A 22,521-nucleotide genomic window follows, 5' to 3' on the forward strand; every position below is an offset into this window, starting at 1 on the left:
GAAGGCATGAATCTCACTGACTCTTTTAGCCGAGGCTAAGCATACCAGGAAAAGTGTCTTAAGAGTGAGATCTTTCAGGGAGGCTGATTGTAACGGCTCAAACCTGTCTGACATGAGGAATCTTAGTACCACGTCTAAATTCCATCCAGGGGTAGCCAAACGACGCTCCTTGGTGATCTCAAAAGACTTAAGGAGGTCTTGCAGATCTTTATGTTGGAAAGATCTAAGCCTCTATGCCGGAAGACCGATGCCAACATGCTTCTGTAGCCCTTGATAGTGGGAGCTGAAAGGGATCGTCCTTTTCTCAGGTATAAGAGAAAATCAGCTATTTGAGCTACAGAGGTACTGGTCGAGGATACAGAAACTGACTTGCACCAGTCTCGGAAGACTTCCCACTTCGATTGGTAGACTCTAATGGTAGACGCCCTCCTTGCTCTAGCAATCGCACTGGCTGCCTCCTTCGAAAAGCCTCTAGCTCTCGAGAGTCTTTCGATAGTCTGAAGGCAGTCAGACGAAGAGCGTGGAGGCTTTGGTGTACCTTCTTTACGTGTGGCTGACGTAGAAGGTCTACCCTTAGAGGAAGACTTCTGGGAACGTCTACTAGCCATCGAAGTACCTCGGTGAACCATTCTCTCGCGGGCCAGAGGGGAGCAACTAACGTCACCCTTGTCCCTTCGTGAGAGGCGAACTTCTGCAGTACCTTGTTGACAATCTTGAACGGTGGGAATGCGTAGAGATCCAGATGTGACCAATCTAGGAGGAAGGCATCTATATGTATTGCTGCTGGGTCCGGGACTGGGGAGCAATAGATTGGAAGCCTCTTGGTCAGCGAGGTTGCAAAGAGATCTATGGTTGGTTGGCCCCAAGTGGCCCAAAGTCTCTTGCATACATCCTTGTGGAGGGTCCATTCTGTTGGAATTACTTGCCCTTTCCGACTGAGACAATCTGCTATGACATTCAAGTTGCCTTGGATGAACCTCGTTACTAGGGAGATGTCTTGACCTTTTGACCAGATGAGCAGGTCCCTTGCGATCTCGTACAGCGTCAGTGAGTGGGTACCTCCTTGTTAGGAGATGTACGCCAAGGCCGTGGTGTTGTCTGAGTTTACTTCCACCACTTTGCCTCGAAGGAGATACTCGAAGCTTTTCAAGGCCAGATGTACTGCCAACAGCTCCTTGCAGTTGATATGCATGCTCCTCTGACTCGAGTTCCACAGACCTGAGCATTCCCGACCGTCCAATGTCGCGCCCCAGCCCAAGTCCGATGCGTCCGAGAAGAGAACGTGGTTGGGAGTCTGAACAGCCAGGGGAAGACCCTCTCTTAGGTTGATATTGTCCTTCCACCAAGTCAGACAAGACTTTATCTTTTCGGAAATCGGGATCGAGACCGCTTCTAGCGTCTTGTCCTTTTTCCAGTGAAAAGTTAGATGGTATTGAAGAGGACGGAGGTGTAGTCTTCCTAGTGACACAAATTGTTCCAGGGATGACAGCGTCCCTACCAGACTCATCCACCGCCTGACTGAGCAGCGTTCCTTCTTCAGCATCTTCTGGATGAATAGCAGGGCTTGATCTATTCTGGGGGTCGACGGAAAAGCCCGAAAAGCTAGACTGTGAATCTCCATCCCTAAATACAGAATAGTTTGGGATGGGACCAGCTGCGACTTTTCCAAATTGACTAGGAGTCCCAATTCCTTGGTCAGATCTAGAGTCCACTTGAGATCCTTCAGACAGCGACGACTGGAAGAGGCTCTGAGAAGCCAGTCGTCCAAATACAGGGAGGCTCGGATGTCCGATAAGTGGAGGAATTTGGCCACATTCCTCATCAGCCTCGTAAACACGAGAGGAGCTGTGCTTAGGCCAAAGCACAGGGCCCGAAACTGGAAGACCACATTTTCGAAGACGAATCTCAGAAAAGGTTGGGAGTCTGAGTGAATGGGGACGTGGAAGTAGGCGTCCCTTAGGTCTAGAGAGACCATCCAGTCTTCCCTTCTGACCGCTGCTAAGACTGACTTTGTGGTCTCCATGGAGAACTTCGTCTTTGTGACAAAGACATTCAGAGCACTGACGTCTAGCACCGGCCTCCACCCTCCTGTCTTCTTTAAAACTAGGAAGAGATGGTTGTAAAATCCCGGTGATCGAAGGTCCGAGACTTTGACCACCGATCCCTTCTCTAGCAAAAGAGACACTTCCAGTTTCAGGGCTTGTCTCTTTTCTTCCTCTCAGTACCTGGGAGAGAGATCGATGGGAGACGTTGCTAGAGGGGGTTTGCGTACAAAAGGGATTTTGTACCCCCCTCTGAGTAACTTTACAGATTGTGAATCTGCGCCTCTCCTCTCCCAGGCTTGCCAGAAGTTCTTGAGTCTGGCTCCCACTGCTGTCTGAAGTTGCGGGCAGTCAGACTCTGCCCTTGGAGGACTTGGGTCCTTTCCTCTTCCCTCGTTTCCCTTCGGCACGAGCACCTCCTCTGCTGGAGGCTCTGCCACGAAAGGGCGGAATAAAGCGAGACGCTGGAGTGTCTATCCTCGGTCTAGCGGATAATGAAGGCAAAGGGGGAGCTTTGCGAGCTGAGGACGCAACAAGATCGTGGGTGTCCTTCTGAACTAACGAAGCGGCAATTTCCTTTACCAAGCCTTCAGGAAACAGGCACTTGGAAAGGGGAGCAAAGAGAAGTTCAGATCTCTGGCATGGTGTAACTCCAGCAGACAGGAACGAACAGAGAGACTCTCGCTTTTTCAGGACTCCGGACGTGAATGAGGCAGCAAGCTCATTGGACCCATCACGGACGGCCTTGTCCATGCAGGACATAATGAGCAAAGAAATATCCCTATCTGTCGAAGAGATTTTCCTGCTCAGGGCTCCTAAGCACCAGTCTAAAAAGTTAAAGACTTCGAAAGCCCTAAAGATCCCTTTAAGAAGGTGGTCCAGGTCCGATGGTGACCAACAAATCTTCGAGCGTCTCATGGCAAGGCGGCGGGGAGAGTCTACAAGACTTGAGAAGTCGCCCTGGGCAGAGGCAGGAACTCCCAAGCCGAGAACTTCTCCCGTGGCATACCAGACGCTCGATCTAGAAGAGAGTTTAGATGGGGGAAAGGCAAATGCTGTCTTCCCTAAACTCTTCTTGGACTCTAGCCAGTCTCCTAACAGCCGCAAAGCTCTCTTGGATGAGCGTGAGAGGACGAGTTTAGTAAAGGCAGGTGCGGTAGAAGGCATGCCTAATACAAACTCAGACGGCGGAGAACGAGGAGCCACAGAAATAAATTGGTCAGGAAACAACTCTTTGAATACAGCCATGACTTTTCTAAAGTCCAATGACGGTTGAGTTGCCTTGGGCTCGTCCAGTTCTGACTGTTGATCTTCTTGTTGTTCAGCAACATCCTCATCAGATAGTTCCTCATCCGAAAACTGATGAGGAAACGGCAACGGAGTGGGCAACGTCTGGTTCGCTGAGTCCGGTCGCACTGGTGCATGCGTGACGGAGCCGGACGCAACGTCATGGTACTGCTGCACAGTCTGTGAACTGTCAACAACCATGGGAGCGCGAGGACGCACAGCGTCCACCCGAGACTGTTTGGACCGTCTGGGTTGTGCAGTCGAAACCACACCGGGTTGCGGAGGTTGACGCACCGCGTCAAAACAAGTCACCTCTGATGGTTGTTGAACGTCCTGAACGTCAACAACCACCTCCGAGCGTCGCTTAACGTCAACGTGCGGCTGGCAACCCACACTGGGTCGCATCGGTGGAGGAACCACCTCAACTGGTAGACGCGAGAAGGTTACCTCAGCGTCAACAGGACGCACAACCGTTCGCTTGGAAGGTTGTTGGCCAGAAGGTTCAGTAGCAACCTTCTCCGCATGAAAGTCCTGCATCAAGGACGTAAGCTTGGACTGCATGTCTTGCAGCAAAGCCCATTTAGGGTCTACGGGAGCAGGTGCGGCAACAGACGGGGTTAGCGACTGAAGCGGTACCGCTTTGCCTCTCTTAGGCGGTGAGCAGTCATCAGATGACGGCAACGAGTCCGAACTGACCCAGTGGCTACAGCCGGGACGTTGGACTTGTCCTGAAGGGACCGACTTACGCTTTAAAGGTCGTGAGACCTTGGTCCAAAGTTTCTTACGAGAAACACCTTCAGACGACGAGGTAAAAACGGGCTCTCTCGTCATACGTAGGTAGGGGCGATCTTGGGGAGATACGCCTGATACCATGGAGGGAACGTCTGTTCGCTGATCAAGGCCTCTCGAACCCATGCGTCGTACGACATTGCTTCTCCCCTGGGCTTGGGAGCTTGCAAGAGGTCCCGGACTAGGAGGACGACAGGCACGAACAGACGAACCCTCAAGCGCAACACTGTTCACAACACTTTCACTTGGCACTTTATCACTTCCCGCGGCACTTTGGCACTTTAGCTCCTTAACATCCGCCATGAGTTGATTGCGGTCACTTGCAAGGGACTCAACTCTCTCCCCCAGGGCATGGATAGCACGCATCATGTCAGCCATCGATGGTTCCTGAGTGCTAGGAGGGGGGTTAGGAACAACCACTACAGGGGAAGGAATAGGTTGTGGGGCATGAGGAGAGGAAAAATCTATCGACCTAGAAGAACTTCTCCTAATTCTATCTCTCTCTAGCCTGCGTGTGTACTTTTCAAATTCGATAAAATCGAATTCCGAAAGGCCCACGCATTCCTCACACCGATCTTCCAATTGACAGGTTTTACCCCGACAATTGGAACAAACAGTGTGAGGGTCGAGAGAAGCCTTCGGAAGACGCCTAGAACAGTCCCTAGCATTGCATTTTCTAAACTTGGAAACTTGTGAAAGGTCAGCCATTTTGAATTGGTCAAGGGAAAATTCCAAAAAAACGATCTAAGTCATCAACAATGAATCCGATACAAAAAAGAGTTCAAGGATTTATTTGAAGAAAAACCCAGCACAGCGAAAGCTCAAAACCAGAATATAGTACTTCACCAAAGATGATGGGAAAAACTCCAGGTTTCAACAGCGAGTAAAGTACGTCTTGTCGACACGTCGACAGAGAGAAAATTGAGTCTTTGTTTACATGGAGTTTGGTATCTGGCCGACAGTTGGCGCTGATGGGCACACCCGCAACCTGTATAGCGATCGCTGGCGAGTTTTTTGTACAGTTTTTTGTCTGTCGAGCAACAGAGTTGCAGCTATATATTCACCGGCTAAGTTAAATATTTAAAAATTTACATTGAGCCTCGTGACAAAGTAAAAAAGATTCTTCGCCACTAGAAAATGAAGGGACTACTCGACTTCTACCACTTGATCCTGGCAAATGCTGAAAACTCCACTGTGCTACTTAGTGCCCGGAGTGAGCCTTCTTCTCCAGCTTGCAGAGGTCTGGTGAAACTAACTCCTTACTTGCTGACATATGACACTACAGTAGAGTTGTCGTTTAACGCTACCAATTGCCCTTTCAGACTTTGTTGGAATGATTGCAGTGTCAAGAGTGATCTTCTCTTTCTTGGACTAGCAACCTGAGGCAATCGGATCCCTTAGGTGTGCTCCATATCCCTCTTTTGATGTTTTGTGTCTGAAGAGCAGCAATTCTAGAAGAGGGCATACCAGAGGAGTTCCTTTGACGAGATTCTCGCCCTTTAGTCACCAGGTTAGATCATCATGAACCTCTTGGTCCACTATGAGCAGGAGGTGAAGGGGGTTGGTGGCTGCTGTTTAGCATCTCTTCAGACACCACAGAATGAATCTCTGGTGGAGACATACGTGTAGATCAAATTTCTTCAAGGACAAGAAGTGTATAAAAATTGGTCATCTCTGCCAAGCGGACATTTGTTGTGACATAAAAGGATGCACTACTCTTTTTGAGTTGACTGATGCAATCATCTGATGGAAAAACTTTTGCAACTGAGGTATCCCATCAGTATTCCCAGGTACTTTGTCCTCTGCTTGAGCATGTGATTGTACTTTAGGTTTACAATGATCCCCAGATTATGGCAAAAGGAGAGAAGTTTGTCTACCGTTTGAGGGAGTTGTTTCCAGGAGGAGGACAGGATCAACCATTAGTCTAGATACCTTAGTAGATGAATGTCCTTGATAAGTATTCAAGCCAAAACTAGCATAAACACGTGAATAAACACTTGGGGCGGTTGGCCATCCGAAGCACAAAACTGAACTCAAAAACCTTCCCCCATCAGTATGAAGTGAGGGAACTTCCATGAATACTAAAGGACTGGTATATAAAACTATGAACCTTTCAGGTCTAGAGCAAAGTTGTTATTCCTGATGACCGTTTGTACCGCGCTTGCTATCTCGATTTAGAATGGAGTCTTGCCACATCATTCAAGAGGAACAGGTTTATGACTAGTCTCCAGCCCCAGTCCCAGTTGCCTTCCTCACCAGGAAAAGGAGACTGTAAAAGCCTGGATATCCATTCCGTATGACCTGTAGCGAGGCCTTTTTTAACAATTTATACATCTCTGATGCGAAGGCGAGTCGTTTCCTGACTTTGGATGGTATAAAGATAACACTGTCGGAGTGAGGGAAGAATGAGAGCTAATGAACAGAATACGGTCTCTGACCCAGAGGTCATTTATCATCCATTCCTCACCCTGTACAATTGGCACCTTACCCTATAGTTTGATAGGTAACACCCTTTTCATGGCAGCTCCTAATGGGCAAAAGGGTCGACTCAAATCAGGCTTTATACGCAAGAAATAAGGGGTATCGATTTAACTTTCAGAATCTGTCCGTTGTATTATTGTATTGCACCTGAGATAACTAATATACCATAAGTTACTTTGAGATGATGTTTCATTCCCAACCTCACAAGAAACCCACCAACAAGAACCTACCGTCAACGTCAGACAATGCTTCTGCCACAGGAGAAGTGGCAGCAAAGGGAGACTGAGACGTAAAAGTCTTAATGAGGATTTGCCGTAGTTTCTCCATAGATGGAATGCCCTTCAAACTTATAGAAGGTCAGAGCACCTTCAGAGCCAAGGACTCTGACTCATTAAAGTCAAGCTTGCTTGAATGAGGGGCGGGGTTCACCAGACCCACTCAGGGAATTGGGTAAAACCACCTCACACTAAGCTAGCTGATATGGAAGATATTGGTCATCACTACTTCTTCCCAAACTCCCAAGGGGGGGGGGGGGGGGGGGGGCGGCGTTTAAGGCAGAGAAGGCTAAAGGGGTAGAACACCTAAGGGCAAAAGAAGAGACCTAGAGGACTTCTTAAGTCTTGAAGAAAAAATCATACTTTACGTTCTCCAGTCTCTCGCCTATTCTACTCGGTTCAATATTGACCATTAATTACACTCTTTAAAGGGGGAAGACTGCGAGCAGTTACGGCCTCGGTAAGGACACAAGGAGTGGGGTCTACATTACTCCTGCTCATGAAGATGCCACTTTCGGCTGGAAACTCCAGGTCGGGACCGCATACCCACACACTTTCTCCATTCCACAAACAGCAAGTACACTATAAAGACTAAAGATTAGAGCAGCCAAGTTAGGGTGACTCAGAGTAGGTTAGTAATGCTAGGTGGCTGAAGACGGTGGTTTTTCGATGTACTGGCCGGGGGTGGGGATTCCCCATCACCTGCCAATACCTATCGATACACTATTATAGTTTTCAACAGCCAAATTTTCAGCTTTGCTGAAATCATACACCTATTAAAGGATGAAGGTTTGTATACGAGTAGGAAAAAACAAATTGAAATCTTATAGGAAATAAATTTTAATAGTAAAAGTACATATATTTTGATGTTACAAATCTAGATCTCAATTGTATTAAATATCTTACTACATTCAGTGAGAGATCTAAAACTTGATATTGTATTGAATATATAACTAACAACATTCAATGACGAACCTTGATTTAAAGGTTTATTTTAGAAAATCCCAAGCCAATTTATATTGAAGACGCTTCTTTCATCGTAATAAATGAATTTTGCCATTAATAAAATCATTTGTACATGGGGGGAAGTGCCTTGGTATATTTATGTATGTATATATATATACCAAGGCACTTCCCCCACTTTTGGGGGTAGCCAACATCAAACAAATAAAAAAAAAGGGGACCTTTCCTCTCTACATTCCTCCCACCCAGACAAGGGACTTAACCGACTTCGGCTGGTACTACTAGGGTGCCATAGCCCAGCCTCCCACGTTATCCACCGCAGATGGAGCTTCATAATGCTGAATCCCCTACTGCTGCTACCTTCGCGGTCATCCAAGGCGACCGGAGGAAGCAGCAGGACCTATCGGAACTGCGTCACAATCGCTCGCCATTCATTCCTATTTCTAGCAAGCTCTCTTGCCTCTCTCACATCAATCCTCCTATCACCCAGAGCTTTCTTTACTCCATCCATCCACCCAAACCTTGGCCTTTCTCTTGTACTTCTCCCAACTCTTGCATTCGTCACCTTCTTTAGCAGACAGCCATTTTCCATTCCCTCAACATGGCCAAACCACCTCAACACATTCATATCCACTCTAGCTGCTAATTCATTTCTTACAGCCGTTCTCACCCTCACTACTTCGTTCCTAACCCTATCTACTCGAGATACACCAGCCATACTCCTTAGACACGTCATCTCAAAAACATTCAATTTCTGTCTCTTCGTCACTTTCATTCCCCACAACTCCGATCCATACATCACAGTTGGTACAATCACTTTCTCATACAGAACTCTTTACATTCATGCCCAACCTCTAATCTTTACCACTCCCTTTACTGCCACCAACACTTTGCATCCTTCATTCACTCTCTGACTTACATCTGCTTCCACTCCACCACTTGCTGCAACAACAGACCCCAAGTACTTAAAACTGATCCACCTCCTCGAGTAACTCTCCATTCAACATGACATCCAACCTCGTTCCACCTTCCCTTCTCGTACATCTCATAACCTTACTCTTACCCACATTAGCTCTCTATTTCCTTCTCTCACATACCCTTCCAAATTCTGTCACTAATCGGCCAATCTTCTCTTCAGAGTCTGCAACCAGTACAGTATCATCCACAAACAACAGTTCGTTGTTTACATGTATAAAGAAAAAAAAAAAAAATTGAAGGTGATGAAAAGTGAATAAAAATAAAAATGTTCAAGTAAAAATATCTTAATACTCATCTTCAGAATGCTATAAGTTTTTGTACATTTTCTATAACTTGACATGAAAAAACTTTAAAAACTAGCTTAGGCCTACCTATCAGTCCAGTCAACACTAATAACTTCACTTGTGTTTATCAGCTTTACCATTCACTAAATTTTTGATTACTTAAGAGTACTGTATTTAAGAAATAGAGCATGACATTTTTTATCTACGAGATTTCTGAATAATCCCCACTATCTACACAAAAAATGTGCTGCTTCCTGTGGTAGTCTTTGTTCTATAGCAATCATTCTTCTCAGTGAAGGGGCTAGAATGAAGTTCAAGTCTTCTTATTTTGTGTATACTAAATTAATGAATACAGTATGCATTTGCATTAATATTGGAATAACTGATGAGATTGACAAGTAAACGTAGTTGGTGAAATTCAGTAGTATGATACTTGTACACCAACTTCATAAATAGTGGAGGAATATTCCTACAGGTGGATCCAGGTGCCGAATGCTTTTAATCATCAGATCTTCTGTCTGGCAAACTCAATATTGAGACTGGAAATGTCTAATGCAGTAGATATGGGTTATAACTAATAGGGTTGTGATGAAACAAACTCATTTCAGGCACAGTAGACAATAATATTAGTTTAATTATCTAGAAAGGACTGTAATATCATTTCTAGACTCATAAGTCAAATGGTCATAATTCAGTTGTTTGAAAAATTCAAGACTGAAACAACACTGAAAAATACTAACTTCTAAAGAATCTGTTTCTTCTTCGGAGTCTTCTACAACTTCCTTCAACTCTGAAGTACTTTCAACGGTATTCTCCTCTACTTCAGATTTAATCTTCTCTTCTGTTGTGGCCTCTTCATTCACAGAGTTGAAGGAATCGTCTATTTCGGTCATAATAGTGCCTGAAAAACATGCAACAACCTACAATGAAAATCAAATTTCTTTCAGTAATAGAAAATAAATGGCTCAGAGTGAAAAACAAAACTGCTTATGCACATAAAACATTAATCATAATAATTTCAAAATTGTATAAGGTTGAAATAAAATACCCTACAATTGGTTCAGTCCTTCACCTCCAGACTCCAAAAGCCTTAAATAACATTTTTTAGAATGGCATCAGGAAAGATGGAATGAAATGACGGATATAACATATCTTAAAAAGACAACAAAGCCCTAAACAGATATACCTCAGTTTATATTGTTTCGATCGAGTTAAGTCGGTTTCAAATTTATGTTGGTTGTCAAAAATAATACATGGAAAAAATAAAATTACAGTTTTGAGTTATTTTGCTTGACTTTTCATCTGTCCGCCACAAGTATTGAAGTCATAATATCACTGGAATAACATTAATAGCACATAAAACATGTTACTTTACAGTAAATAAGATTTAAAGCATATAATATCAAAGCAAAATATTTACTTTTATAGTAAATGTTCACATAATTAACATAAGTCCTAGCAAAGGAACTATGAAAACAGCTGTGAATGTTTTTGTATTAGTTAGCAGTCTTTAAGAGTTTAACAGTGGCGTTTTCTATGATAGTTGTTCAACTATCTACTATTTGAAGCATTAACAGCACATAAAATATTATTGTACAATAAGAATAAAAGTATATAAAAATCATATGAAAATACTATCGAGAAAAGCAAAGTATAATTCTTAATGCAAATATTAATAACCAATGAAAATTATATCAACAACATCTTGTTATAAAATATCATGGTTTTCATACACTTCGGTTATAGCTATTATTACTAGTTATCATGACGTGTTCTCTCTGCAAATTACATTACATCAACACCAACTTGTTATAAAATATGGTTTTCATACGCTTCGGTTATAGCTATTATTACTAGTTATTATAGTTATTACTAGTTATTAAAGAGGGCAGCTGACCTGAGGTGGGGTCAGGGATTGGGTCATTCATATGAAGAGAATAAGAAGTAGTTTTGGAAAGAAGTGAAGAGAGTAAGGAAGGCTGGCTCAAGAATTGAAGAGACAGTGAAAGATGGAAATGGAAGGTTGTTAAAAGGAGAGGAGGCAAGGAAAAGATGGGCAGAATATTTTGAAAGTTTACTGAATGTTGAGGATAATAGGGAGGCAGATATAATTGCTGTTGCAGGTGTTGAGGTGCCAGTGATGGGAGATGAGAATGAGAGAGAGATTACAATAGATGAAGTGAGGAGAGCACAAGATGAAACGAGAGTAGGAAAAGCATCTGGTATGGATAATGTGAGAGCTGAGATGTTGAAGGAGGGGGGCGTGACTGTACTTGAATGGTTGGTGAGATTGTTTAATATGTGTTTTGTGTTGTCAATGGTACCAGTAAATTGGGTTTCTGCATGTATTGTACCACTATATAAGGGTAAGGGAGATGTGCATGAGTGTTGTAATTCAAGAGGTATTAGTTTGTTGAGTGTAGTTGGAAAAGTGTATGGTAGAGTAATGATTAATAGGATCAAGGATAAAACAGAGAATGCAATCTTAGAAATACAGGGTGGTTTTAGAAGAGGTAGGGGTTGTATGAATCAGATTTTTACAGTTAGGCAGATATGCGAGAAATATTTAGCAAAAGGTAAGGTGGTGTATGTTGCGTTTATGGATCTGGAGAAAGCGTATGATAGAGTTGATAGGGAAGCAATGTGGAATGTGATGAGGTTATATGGAGTTCGTGGAAGGTTGTTGCAAGCAGTGAAATGTTTCTACAAAGGTAGTAAAGCATGTGTAAGGATAGGAAATGAAGTGAGTGATTGGTTTCCGGTGAGAGTGGGGCTAAGACAGGGATGTGTGATGTCGCCGTGGTTGTTTAATTTGTATGTTGATGGAGTGGTGAGAGAGGTGAATGCTCGAGTGCTTGGACGAGGATTAAAACTGGTAGACGAGAATGACCATGAATGGGAGGTAAATCAGTTTTTGTTTGCGGATGATACTGTACTGGTTGCAGACACAGAAGAGAAGCTTGGACGATTAGTGACAGAATTTGAAGTGTGTGTGAGAGAAGGAAGTTGAGAGTTAATGTGGGTAAGAGTAAGGTTACGAGATGTACGAGAAGGGAAGGTGGTGCAAGGTTGAATGTCATGTTGAATGGAGTGTTACTTGAGGAGGTGGATCAGTTTAAGTACTTAGGGTCTGTTGTTGCAGCAAATGGTGGAGTGGAAGCAGATGTACGTCAGAGTGAATGATGACCGCGGAGGTAGCAGCAGTAGGGGATTCAGCATTATGAAGCTTCATCTGTGGTGGATAATGTGGGAGGGTGGGCTGTGACACCCTAGCAGTACCAGCTGAACTCGGTTGAGTCCCTTGTTAGGCTGGGAGGAACGTAGAGAGTAGAGGTCCCCTTTTTGTTTTTGTTTCTTTGTTGATGTCGGCTACCCCCCCAAAATTGGGGGAAGTGCCTTGGTATATGTATGTATGTATTATAGAATGTGTGCTCTCTCTCTCAGTGTGTGTGTGTGTGAGATTAAAACATCATTTGATTTCATCAGCTGATCTGTAGCTTTAGCCAATAGCATAACATAGATGTACTGAATGATGTCTGAAATAATCCTGGTTTTCAATGTTATCTGAACTTTTAATTATTTTGTTACTTTTCTATTATCAATTCGAGATGTATCTTAACAACAGCAATTACCGAATGTTTTTTTTTATTTTGGTTTTGTTGTCAGTTGTTTTCAAGGTTACGACGATATCACAATTATGCTCGTATACAGTTAACAGAGTATTGTTGATATGATTTTACTCCCTATCACATAGTCCTTGAAAATAAGAGCACAGTTCAACTAACTCTCGACCAGTTTCTTACTAAAACGCGAATCAAACAATAACAGACGAATCAGATGTTGACACTGACAATACATAGCCATCTATGTACGCGATGTAAACAAAGATACCGAGTGTAAATATTGGTAAATGTAACAATGAAGTTTATATCATACTACTGCAAAATAATTTCAATAACAACTTCTAAATTAACCTTACAAAATATTTCTATTTTATACTATCTTAAAGCAAATCACATTCACAAATAAAGAGACTGCAATGTACTGTGCAAACATGCTAAATTGTAAACATCTACATTTACAAGTATGGATGTACATTTTTCATAAAATTAGATTATGTTGTTTGGTATTAAATTAAAAACTAAAATATATTTGTTTGTAAACTTAAATAGATTCTTATAAACCATATATTATTCATAATGCATTTTTAAATAAAATAAACTGGGAAAGGTTATTTGTGGTTTAGCCTAGTGATAAGTAAATCCGACTTAAGTCGTTTTTCAACTACAGTCGCCTCTCCTAGAACCAATTACCAACATAAGGTGAGGTATACCTGTACATACAGTATAGTCTCTCATATAGAGAAAGTTTAAGTTTATCAAGTTTGAAAACTAAAGAGGTCATAAAGCCACTGAAAAAACAGTATTGATATACCACCAAGTTGACATTCTCAACTCTAATATTTGTTTGGATCACAGTTTCTTTACTACAAGTCAAGCTGCAACTGTAATTAGAAAATCAGAATGCTACAAAATTTAAGTTCCTAATAGAGTGATGAAAAGAAAAGGATATAAAAGATTAAACTAAAAGAGAAATGTCAATGCAAGATATAAATCATGGAAAGGGCAGATACCATTCGGAGAGTAAGTACAGTATACAAGCACGGATTTCTCAATCCGCTGGTATAGCGATTTTTATAAAATTCGCAGAATGATCAAAGCGTATGTTGCAATCAAACGCAAGTTCTGGGTATGGACAAACTACGCTTGAAGTGAGGATTCAACGTGAATGGCTGTGGTTGCTCCATCAATGTGTAGGTGTGATTGGGGAATAAAGGAGCAAGCTCAGCGCACCCGCTTACCTAGGAGGGCGGGCAAGCGAGGTTGTTACCCTCGAGAGGGACAACCTACAGAGGAGGCTTAGGGCACAGGGCCAGAGAGAAGGGAATCCCATTTCTCAGCACGGGATTAGGGCGATCACAGTAGAAGAAAAAGAGGCTTCTACTGTGCGCCGCACTTCAACTCCTCCAGAAGCCAATCCTTCGAGGGGGAGCCCGTCAAAGGAGAACTTCTTATGGGAAGAAAGTGTCACTGCTTCTCCAGAAACAATGAGCTCTTCCAGACCTGAAGTTATCCTAGAGAAAAGGCACCCCACTGTTAGTTGTTCGTCCTCCACAAGAGACTAAATGAAGAAATAAAAGGCAGGGGGTTTCCGCAGAAGATGGAGAAAGTTTGGTAGAATCCCTTCTGACGACTTTCACCTTTGGTGGAACCATTCCCATTGGGAGGATGGCAGCTCCCAACACTCGCCACACGGAGACTCCTCTGCCTGCTAATGAGGATTCGTCTAAAGAAATCGGAACATGTCACAAGCACACCAGTCATCCCCAAAACAAGAAAGAAAAAGTTTGAACAAACAGTTAAAGAAAACGGAGGCAGCGGAGCACGTCTGCACCCTCCAGAGGCTAATAAACAAGTGGTTGAGCTGGTGAGTGCACGGGTGGTATAGTTGGGAGTGTTCTCACGCTAACTCCCCCCTTTACTCACATGCTGTCCAGCCATTTAAATTTGACTTAAAATACTAAAACTGTATTATATTAATTTTTTACCTTGAAGTATATCAAGACTTTTATTCACTTCATCCCAAAAATGTTCTTGTTCTGGATCATCTTCCATTGCAGCTTCCGGTTCCTCTCCTTCTCCACATTTATATTCCTCCCTCTCAACCTTGCTGTTTTTCTCGTCTTCGGCTTCATCCTCACTCAAAATCTTTTTCTAAATTGAAATGAAGAAAAATTTATTCGTTTAGTTTAACTATTTCCATTTACAATAAAAATTATTTCATTAAAAATTCTAAATAAATCTATTACAGTACATCACTAATGTTTATTTCTTAACACCGGTTTCATGCATACCAGCAAACACAGCACTCAGGAATCAGTGGTATTAAAGAACATTTATAAAAGGGTCCCATGAAAGTAAGGAAATATTTTCATAATGCACACTGAGATGGAACTTTAAGAAGTGGCTTACCTCAGCTGGATGTGCATCCCAATAATTAGCAAGATGATCAGAAGATCTACAATGACGTTGTACGGTTCTTGAACCTAAGGAAGTGTTAGCGCGAATGACCTTGGAACACAAACTGCAGAAATACACTTCAATACGATTCACATACTCAGTTCCTGCAATTGATGTGGAATGTCTATGTAACTGTAAATAATACAAAAGTTTATGAGGTTGGGATAATTGGGATAATAATGAAAACTCACAATTTATAAAAGCAGGTAAAACATTTTTATAACTCGAGCAATAAAAACTTACAATTTACCAATACAGTCTTCTGTGCATTTAAAACAAAAGTATTTGTACCTGAACCTCACAATACAGAAGTGTCTTAACCTAACAGACAGATTGAGGGTATGGTCTCCCAAAAGTAACAAAATCCTACAAATAAGGAAAATTCAACAACACACATGATACAAAAGAAAAAGAGAGAGAGAGAGAGAGAGAGAGAGAGAGAGAGAGAGAGAGAGAGAGAGAGAGAGAGAGAGAGAGAGAGAGAATAAATGTGCCCTTTGGAAAGGTTATGATCCTCCAAGGGGGACCGCTCACAGAAGAGTCCAAGACCGAAGTCCGAGGACTAGCAGCAGCGTCGTCAGGAGAAGGTCCAGGAACAGGATAAAGTTGAGGGCCAGACGACGACAGAAGAGGAGGCTCCTCTGCGGGGGAAGGCTGCGAAGAAAAGGCTGAAGAGCCAAAGGGGTGCCTTTTCAACGATGGTTAAGGGCAACCTCTGCGAGATCGATGACGCCCTCTGGGGGCCGCTGGATCAGTAAGCCGACCTTTAGAAACCGCAGTCCTCCGCAGAGGAGAAACAACCCCAAGAGAGAGACGAAAGACTGCTTCCCCTCCAAGGATGATCAGGAACGGGGGAAGCGCAGACAGCAGCAACAGCTGAAGAGTCTGAAGGGGCAGGGGTGTCAGCAGCAGCAGCAGCAAAAGACGCCTCAGACACCACTACGTCGACATACGACAGAGGATCCACCTCCGAAGTCGACGAAGGCTGCACACTAGCACCATGGATGATGAGCTGCAGCAAGGAATCCTTGGAGGGCAGAGCTGGAAGCCCCAAGGACAACCACACCTGAATAAAAGGAGAAAGACACAAGCCAATCATCCGGGGGGAGAGGTGGGGCCGCTTCGCTAGGGGAAGCGACACTATCTCTCGAGGACTGGGGTTGGCCATCAATTAAAGGGCCTACGCTACTACTCGAACGGTCTGTCGGAAGAGGCCGATCGAGTAGAAGCTCCGGAGGAAGATCGGGAAGTAGAGGCTGAAGTCTCGGGTTTTTCCCCTTTCAAAGAAATCTTCAAAAGAGAAATATCCCGCTTTGACTTCTTCTTCCGCCAGCGCCCAAACCTTTCCCACTGGGAGGCAGACCAATCCTGACACACTCTACGCTTGTTTTTACCATCACACCGTTGACCTCTGCAGGCGGGACGAAGGGTGTGACTATTGGTGTCCATGGCCGATATGAAGGTACGCAGGGCCAGCCTTCTCAAGTCCAGGGCAGGTATGCATGGTTGGCAGAAGTCAACATACACACACACATACATTAATAAAGAGAAAGTACAAACAAAAAGCAATTAATGGCAGTCCAAAATAATTTGGCAAAGATGAAGAACGGCAACAACCGTTAACGATCCGAGCCAAAAGCAGAGTGAGCTAAATCACGATGTGTGAGTGGGAGCAGTGGCAAGCTAGCCCCCTACCCCCCTAACTAGCGGAATGGGTAGTTAACCCTCGCTAAAATTTTAATGGCTCGTCCTTTTAGCTTCAACAGACGTAATACCTCTAAATGAATAGCGTAGGTTTGTATTCCAGTTACGGAACAAATATGTTTTGGTTCTTTCTTCCATTTTGATATTTCTTTAAGTCATTTCTTTATGCTGTCATTATTTAATATTTTTGTGACTAATTGCATTTTTTAAAACTAAATACTATATGCATTTATCTCTCAGTATTACAATTTTCTTGCTTTCCGATATTTCATTTTTAATATATTTCTTTACACACAACTTTTGTTACTATGATTTTGATTTAAAGGTGCTTTACTTAATACCAATATGCTAGTAGAGAATGCTATGGTGTTACGTAGTCATTACTTCTATTCCGGTTTTTTTTTTCTATTTATTACTTGTTCATAATATTTTCCTCTACTTCATTATTTAATTTCTTTTCTTTACATAGTTTCCATTATTTTTTAAATGTGAAAAATTATTGCATAGAGTTTTGGTATTTGACATCTCTTATGATTAATACTTTATTTTTTGTTGGCTAGGAAGTATCCCAATCAAGCCTTGTTATAACTGTGTCCACATCAGAACGATCAATTTAAGATTAATTTTAAAGAGATTTAACCCTATTTCAAAGTGACCTGTTGTTTATTTACATGAATCGAAAATTAAAAAAAATTCTGTTCATGATAAGCACTGAAATCAATTATGGCACTACTTGATACAAAATCATTAGCACTTACCAACTGCTTCATTTTCTTCCATCTCTTCATCATCCAGTGGGTCTTTATCCCAATCAGCTTCTGTCGACAATTCATCATCATCTATAATATCCCTTTTGTATCTGGTTCCTGAAGATTGTTTCTTTTTCTTTCTTTCACCTTCTTTTGCAGCCTCTTCATCATCTAATCCACGTGTTATCTCTTCATGTTCAGATCCGACATCATCTATTGGAAAGGAAACTGGATATGACTACTATTCTATGATAGTTCTATACTTTCTTTCATGACAGCAAGCCTGAACTACTTCTCATATCTAAATGGTGATTATTACGAGAGGGCTTAAACAGTTAATAATTTCCAAATTCACCCTTTGAGCACCATTAAATGTAATTTACGTCCACTATTTCTATTCCCTTCAACGCCACATATCGTAATTTATACCCATTAATTACTACTTTTTTCTTCCTTTATTATTTGTTATGGAAATCTAAAAAAATAAGTAACAGTGTATATTAATGAAAAGGAAATGAAGTCAACTCCAAGATTAAAATTATTGTACAACCATATCTTGCATAGTATTTGTCTACGTAAAATGTTAAAAAAATGTCAGGGGCTTGAGTGCCAAATCAGCTGGTAGGGATGGGTCTCAAAGGATTAATATGATTGACATTATTCTTAAACTTTATCACTGTTTCACTCATAGCGCTAAAATTCAAATACAAAAAAGAAATGGCCACAGACATTAGTTCTTTGTACACAGCACACTGATCTGTTGGGACCTTTAAAGATGTGACCTACTCTATGTTAGAGATTGTGCTCGTGTGGCATTTTCTTGTGTAAGATTATGCTCATGTGGTGCTTTCTTGTGTCAGATTGTGTTCGTGTGGTGTCTTCATGTGTCAGATTATGTTCGTGTGGTGTCTTCATGTGTAAGATTAAGTGTATGCTCGTGTGCTCTTTATGTGTAAGATTAAGTGTATGCTCGTGTGGTGTTTATCAAATATAAGATTAAGCGTATGCTCGTGTGGTGTTTATCAAGTGCAAGATTTAAGTTTAAGCTCGTGTGGTGATTTCATGCACAAAAATATGCTCATGTGGCAATTTCATGTGTAAGATTATGCTCAAGTGGTGTTTTCCTGTGTAAAATCACAAATTTTAAGTAATTTGTATTTTTCCTAACAGTACTTACCTCGAACTACTTTCTTAGGAGTATCTGGGATCTCCTCCCTAACCGACCAAGAATTTTGCGCAGTTCCCCCTATCTCCGTTTTCCCTTGTCGGGTCCCTCCGTGGCGGATGAATACGTGCCGAGGCGACCCGGGGTCAGTGCGCGAGTGCGCTACTAGGTCTGTGTCGCCAGTAAGCATATGTTAAGCACTACTTTGAACTCCTGTAAGGCACTCGGGGCAGGTTGGGTGGGCAATAACCCGAAAGTAGTTCGAGGTAAGTACTGTTAGGAAAAATACAAATTACTTAAAATTTGTGATTTGTTCCACCACGGAGTACTTACCTCGAACTACTTTCTTAGGAGACTTACACTTTAGGAGGCGGGGGTGGACTTACAGGCCGGAAGACCCACCACTACCATCCCAGGACACGGGACCTAGATAGGAGGCTAGGTCCAGACGACACAACGGACAGGGTAGGAGAGTCAGGGGAAGCACGCAAAAGTCTACCTGTTTGTATAACTCTCCTTTATGCATAATCCGGACATGGGCTTCTACAACTCTCATCTCTCACATGGGGAGGAGGAAAGGAAAAGAGAGTAAGGAGGAAACTTGTGTCACTTGCAATTACTTCCCTCGGGCTACCCGGGGCTTTTAGCTTTAAATTTGTTGCATGGCGGAAATCACTGGTCCAATGGAGAAGGAGTCCAGGGACTTCCTCGTACAGTCTTTCAGGTAGTGGGCCGTAAACGTGGACTGCCTGGACCATGTGCCTGCTCGCATGATTTGGCCTACTGCCATGTTGCTGTCAAATGCCAAAGAAGTGCTAAAACCTCTAATATCATGGGATCGCGGGGTACCAGGGACCGCAGACCCCTCATTGTCGTAAGCTCTCTTGATGACATGCCGAAGCCAGACGGAGATTGTGTTCTTTGACACTGCCCTCTTTACTGGGCCTGAGGAGATAAACAGACTTTTGATGGATGGCCGGAGTCTGGCTGTCCTACTAAGGTATTTCCTGACTGTTCTCACTGGGCACAGGAGCAAGTCTTCTGGGTTGTCTGAGTGAGAGATCGCCGGAACCGAGAACCCCTCGAACCTTGAGTCTGCAATGGCCGGGTTCTGAGTTTTGGCCACAAATTCAGGCAGAAACTTAAAAGGACAGGTCCTTCCACCCTTTCAAGTGCGAGACCTCGAATGACAAGCAGTGGAGCTCACTCACACGCTTGACTGAGGGTAGAGCTAGTAAGAACACTTGTCTTGAGGGTGAGGTCTTTATCCAGGATATCCTTGAGGGGTTCGAAGGGAGGCCTTGTCAAAACCTTGAGAACCTTGGCCACGTCCCACTGCGGTACCTGAGAGGCGCAGGGGGAACTAGATTGCTCGAAACTTCTGATGAGCATGGAAATCTGGCGAGAGGTCCCCAGGTCGATGCCTCCGAGTTGAAATACCTGCCCCAGGGCTGCTCGGACCCCCTTAATGGCTGGAATGGAGACCCCCAGGTTGTCCCTCAGGTGGACCAGGAAGTCTGCAATCTTGTGGCCTGATGCATCCAGAGGTCTCAGATTCTGTGTGGCACACCACTTTACAAACGTGGCCCACTTAGACTTCCGAAGATACCCTGACATCCTCGAAGCTGTCTTCTCAGAGTATCCTTCTTTCCTTAATAGACGCTCGATAACCTCCACGCGTGTAGCTGAAGGCATTGAGGGTTTTCGTGAAACCTTCGAAAGTGGGGCTGGTGCAGCAGATCTTCCCTTACTGGCAGGGGCCACGGAGGAAGGGTGGCCAGGTCCTGTAGATCCGCAAACCACTCCCTCTCCGGCCACCAGGGCGCTACCAAAGTCATCCTTGTAGCCCTTGATTGTCTGAGCCTATTGAGCACCTGCCTGAGAATCCCGATGGGGGGAAAGGCATACGTATCGAGTCCGTCCCACGAGTGCTGGAAGGCGTCCTCGAACGCTGCTGCCGGGTCTGGCACAGGAGAACAGAACACGGGGAGCTGAGTTTTGAGCCTCGTGGCGAACAGGTCTATCACCGGTGAACCCCACAACTGGAGGACCTTCCGGGCCACTTGTGGGTGTAGGGACCACTCATACCCCACTACTTGCCCTACCCTGCTGAGGCCGTCGGCTAGAACGTTTCTCTTCCCCGGAATGAACCTGGCTGTGAGAATGGCGAGTTTCCTCTTGGCCCGTTCCAGGATCTGAAACGTGAGATCGCACAGCTCCCTTGACCTCAATCCTCCTTGTTTATGTAGGCAACCACGGTGGCGTTGTCGCACATGAGGGCTAGTGAGTTTCCCTGAAGGCGATGGGCGAATATTGCGAGGGCCTTTTGAACCGCCAGGAGCTCGAGCAGGTTTATGTGGAGGAGCTTCTCCTCTGGGGACCACTTTCCTTCTGCTGTCTCTTCGAGCAGATGGGCTCCCCACCCCTCCTTTGACGCATCTGTGAAGAGCAACATCTCCGGAGGAGCGGAGGCGAACGGCAGCCCCCGTAGTGTGTTCGTCCTGTCGGACCACCAGAGGAGCATGTTCCTGGAGGCCGGAGTCATCCTGACTAAGTCCTGAGGTGGGTCTCCCGGTGACCAGAGGTCCTTCAGATTCCACTGGACCGGCCTCAGCTTGAGCCTCCCCTGAGGAACTAGCTTCTCCAGTGAGACCAAGTGGCCCACAAGTTTCTGCCAATCCTTGGCTCTCATTGGTATATTTGTTAGGAATGGTCGTATAACATGATCCAGATTGTCCAGCCTCTCTTGAGAGGGGAATGCTCTTGCTAACTGGGAGTCCAGGACCATCCCTAGGTAAGTCATCCTGGTGGAGGGGACTAACTGGGACTTCTCTAAATTGATGGTAACCCCAGTTCTCTGCAGAACTGTAACAGCTTTGCCCCCTGCTCCTTTAAGGCTGCCTCTGAGGCTGAAAGCAGCAACCAGTCGTCGAGATACCTGACGCCCTGCTTGTGTGCCCAGGCTGATACTACGGTGAACACCCTCATGAACACCTGAGGGGCTGTTGACAGGCCAAAGCAGAGGATCCTGAACTGTAGAGACTGGGATCCCCACTTCACCCTGAGGAACTTCCTGCTGGAGGGGTGTACGGGGATCTGAAAGTAGGCGTCCTTGAGCTCCAGGGACATCATGAAATCCCCTTCTCTCAAGGCTGCCAGTACCGACTTCGGCGTGTCCATCTTGAAGGACGTCGTCTTGATGAACTTGTTCAGGGCCGAGAGGTCGATGACTGGTCTCCAACCTCCCGTAGCTTTCTCTACCAGGAAGAGCCTGCTGTAGAACCCCGGGGACGATTCCTGGACGGGTTGCAGTGCTCCCTTGTTCAACATAGCTGACACCTCCTCTTGCAAGGCTGCTCTCTTCTTGTGATCTTTGGGGGCCAGCCACTCCACCCAATGTTTAGGAATCAGAGGGGGCGGCTCTGTCAGGAAGAGAATCCTGTATCCCTCTCTGAGGACTGTCACAGACCACAGGTCCGCACCGTTGTCCCGCCATGCTTGCCAATAGTGTTTGAGGCATCCCCCCACCTGTGGCATGGGAAGCTGTAGGGGTCCTCCCTTCCTATCTCCTTCTGGGGAGACAGTTTGAGCGGCCTCGACTCGAGCCCGTGTATTTCTGTCTAAAGGAGGCCTGGGTTGGGGCACCACTTCTGCGAGAGGGCCGCGGGGACTGATGCCAGGAAGGGGAGGGGGCCTCCTGTCTTGCTGGTGGCGTAGGTGGGTA

At 44.3% G+C, this 22,521-nt stretch overlaps 1 protein-coding gene across 1 annotated transcript in view; it reads right to left on the reverse strand.

The window, feature by feature from the left end:
• The window catches only part of LOC137653484 (glutamic acid-rich protein-like), an 86,703-nt gene that overhangs the window by 4,808 nt on the left and 59,374 nt on the right, over positions 1-22,521 (reverse strand). Inside the window, exons 10-13 of the mRNA XM_068386928.1 lie at positions 17,642-17,845; positions 15,132-15,283; positions 14,708-14,873; positions 9,840-10,000 (exon numbers count right to left, since the gene is read on the reverse strand). Of these exons, the coding sequence (XP_068243029.1) occupies positions 9,840-10,000; positions 14,708-14,873; positions 15,132-15,283; positions 17,642-17,845 (683 nt within the window). The remainder of the gene's footprint in view (positions 1-9,839; positions 10,001-14,707; positions 14,874-15,131; positions 15,284-17,641; positions 17,846-22,521) is intronic.

This window comes from Palaemon carinicauda, chromosome 14, assembly GCF_036898095.1.
Source record: "Palaemon carinicauda isolate YSFRI2023 chromosome 14, ASM3689809v2, whole genome shotgun sequence".
NCBI lineage: Eukaryota > Metazoa > Arthropoda > Malacostraca > Decapoda > Palaemonidae > Palaemon > Palaemon carinicauda.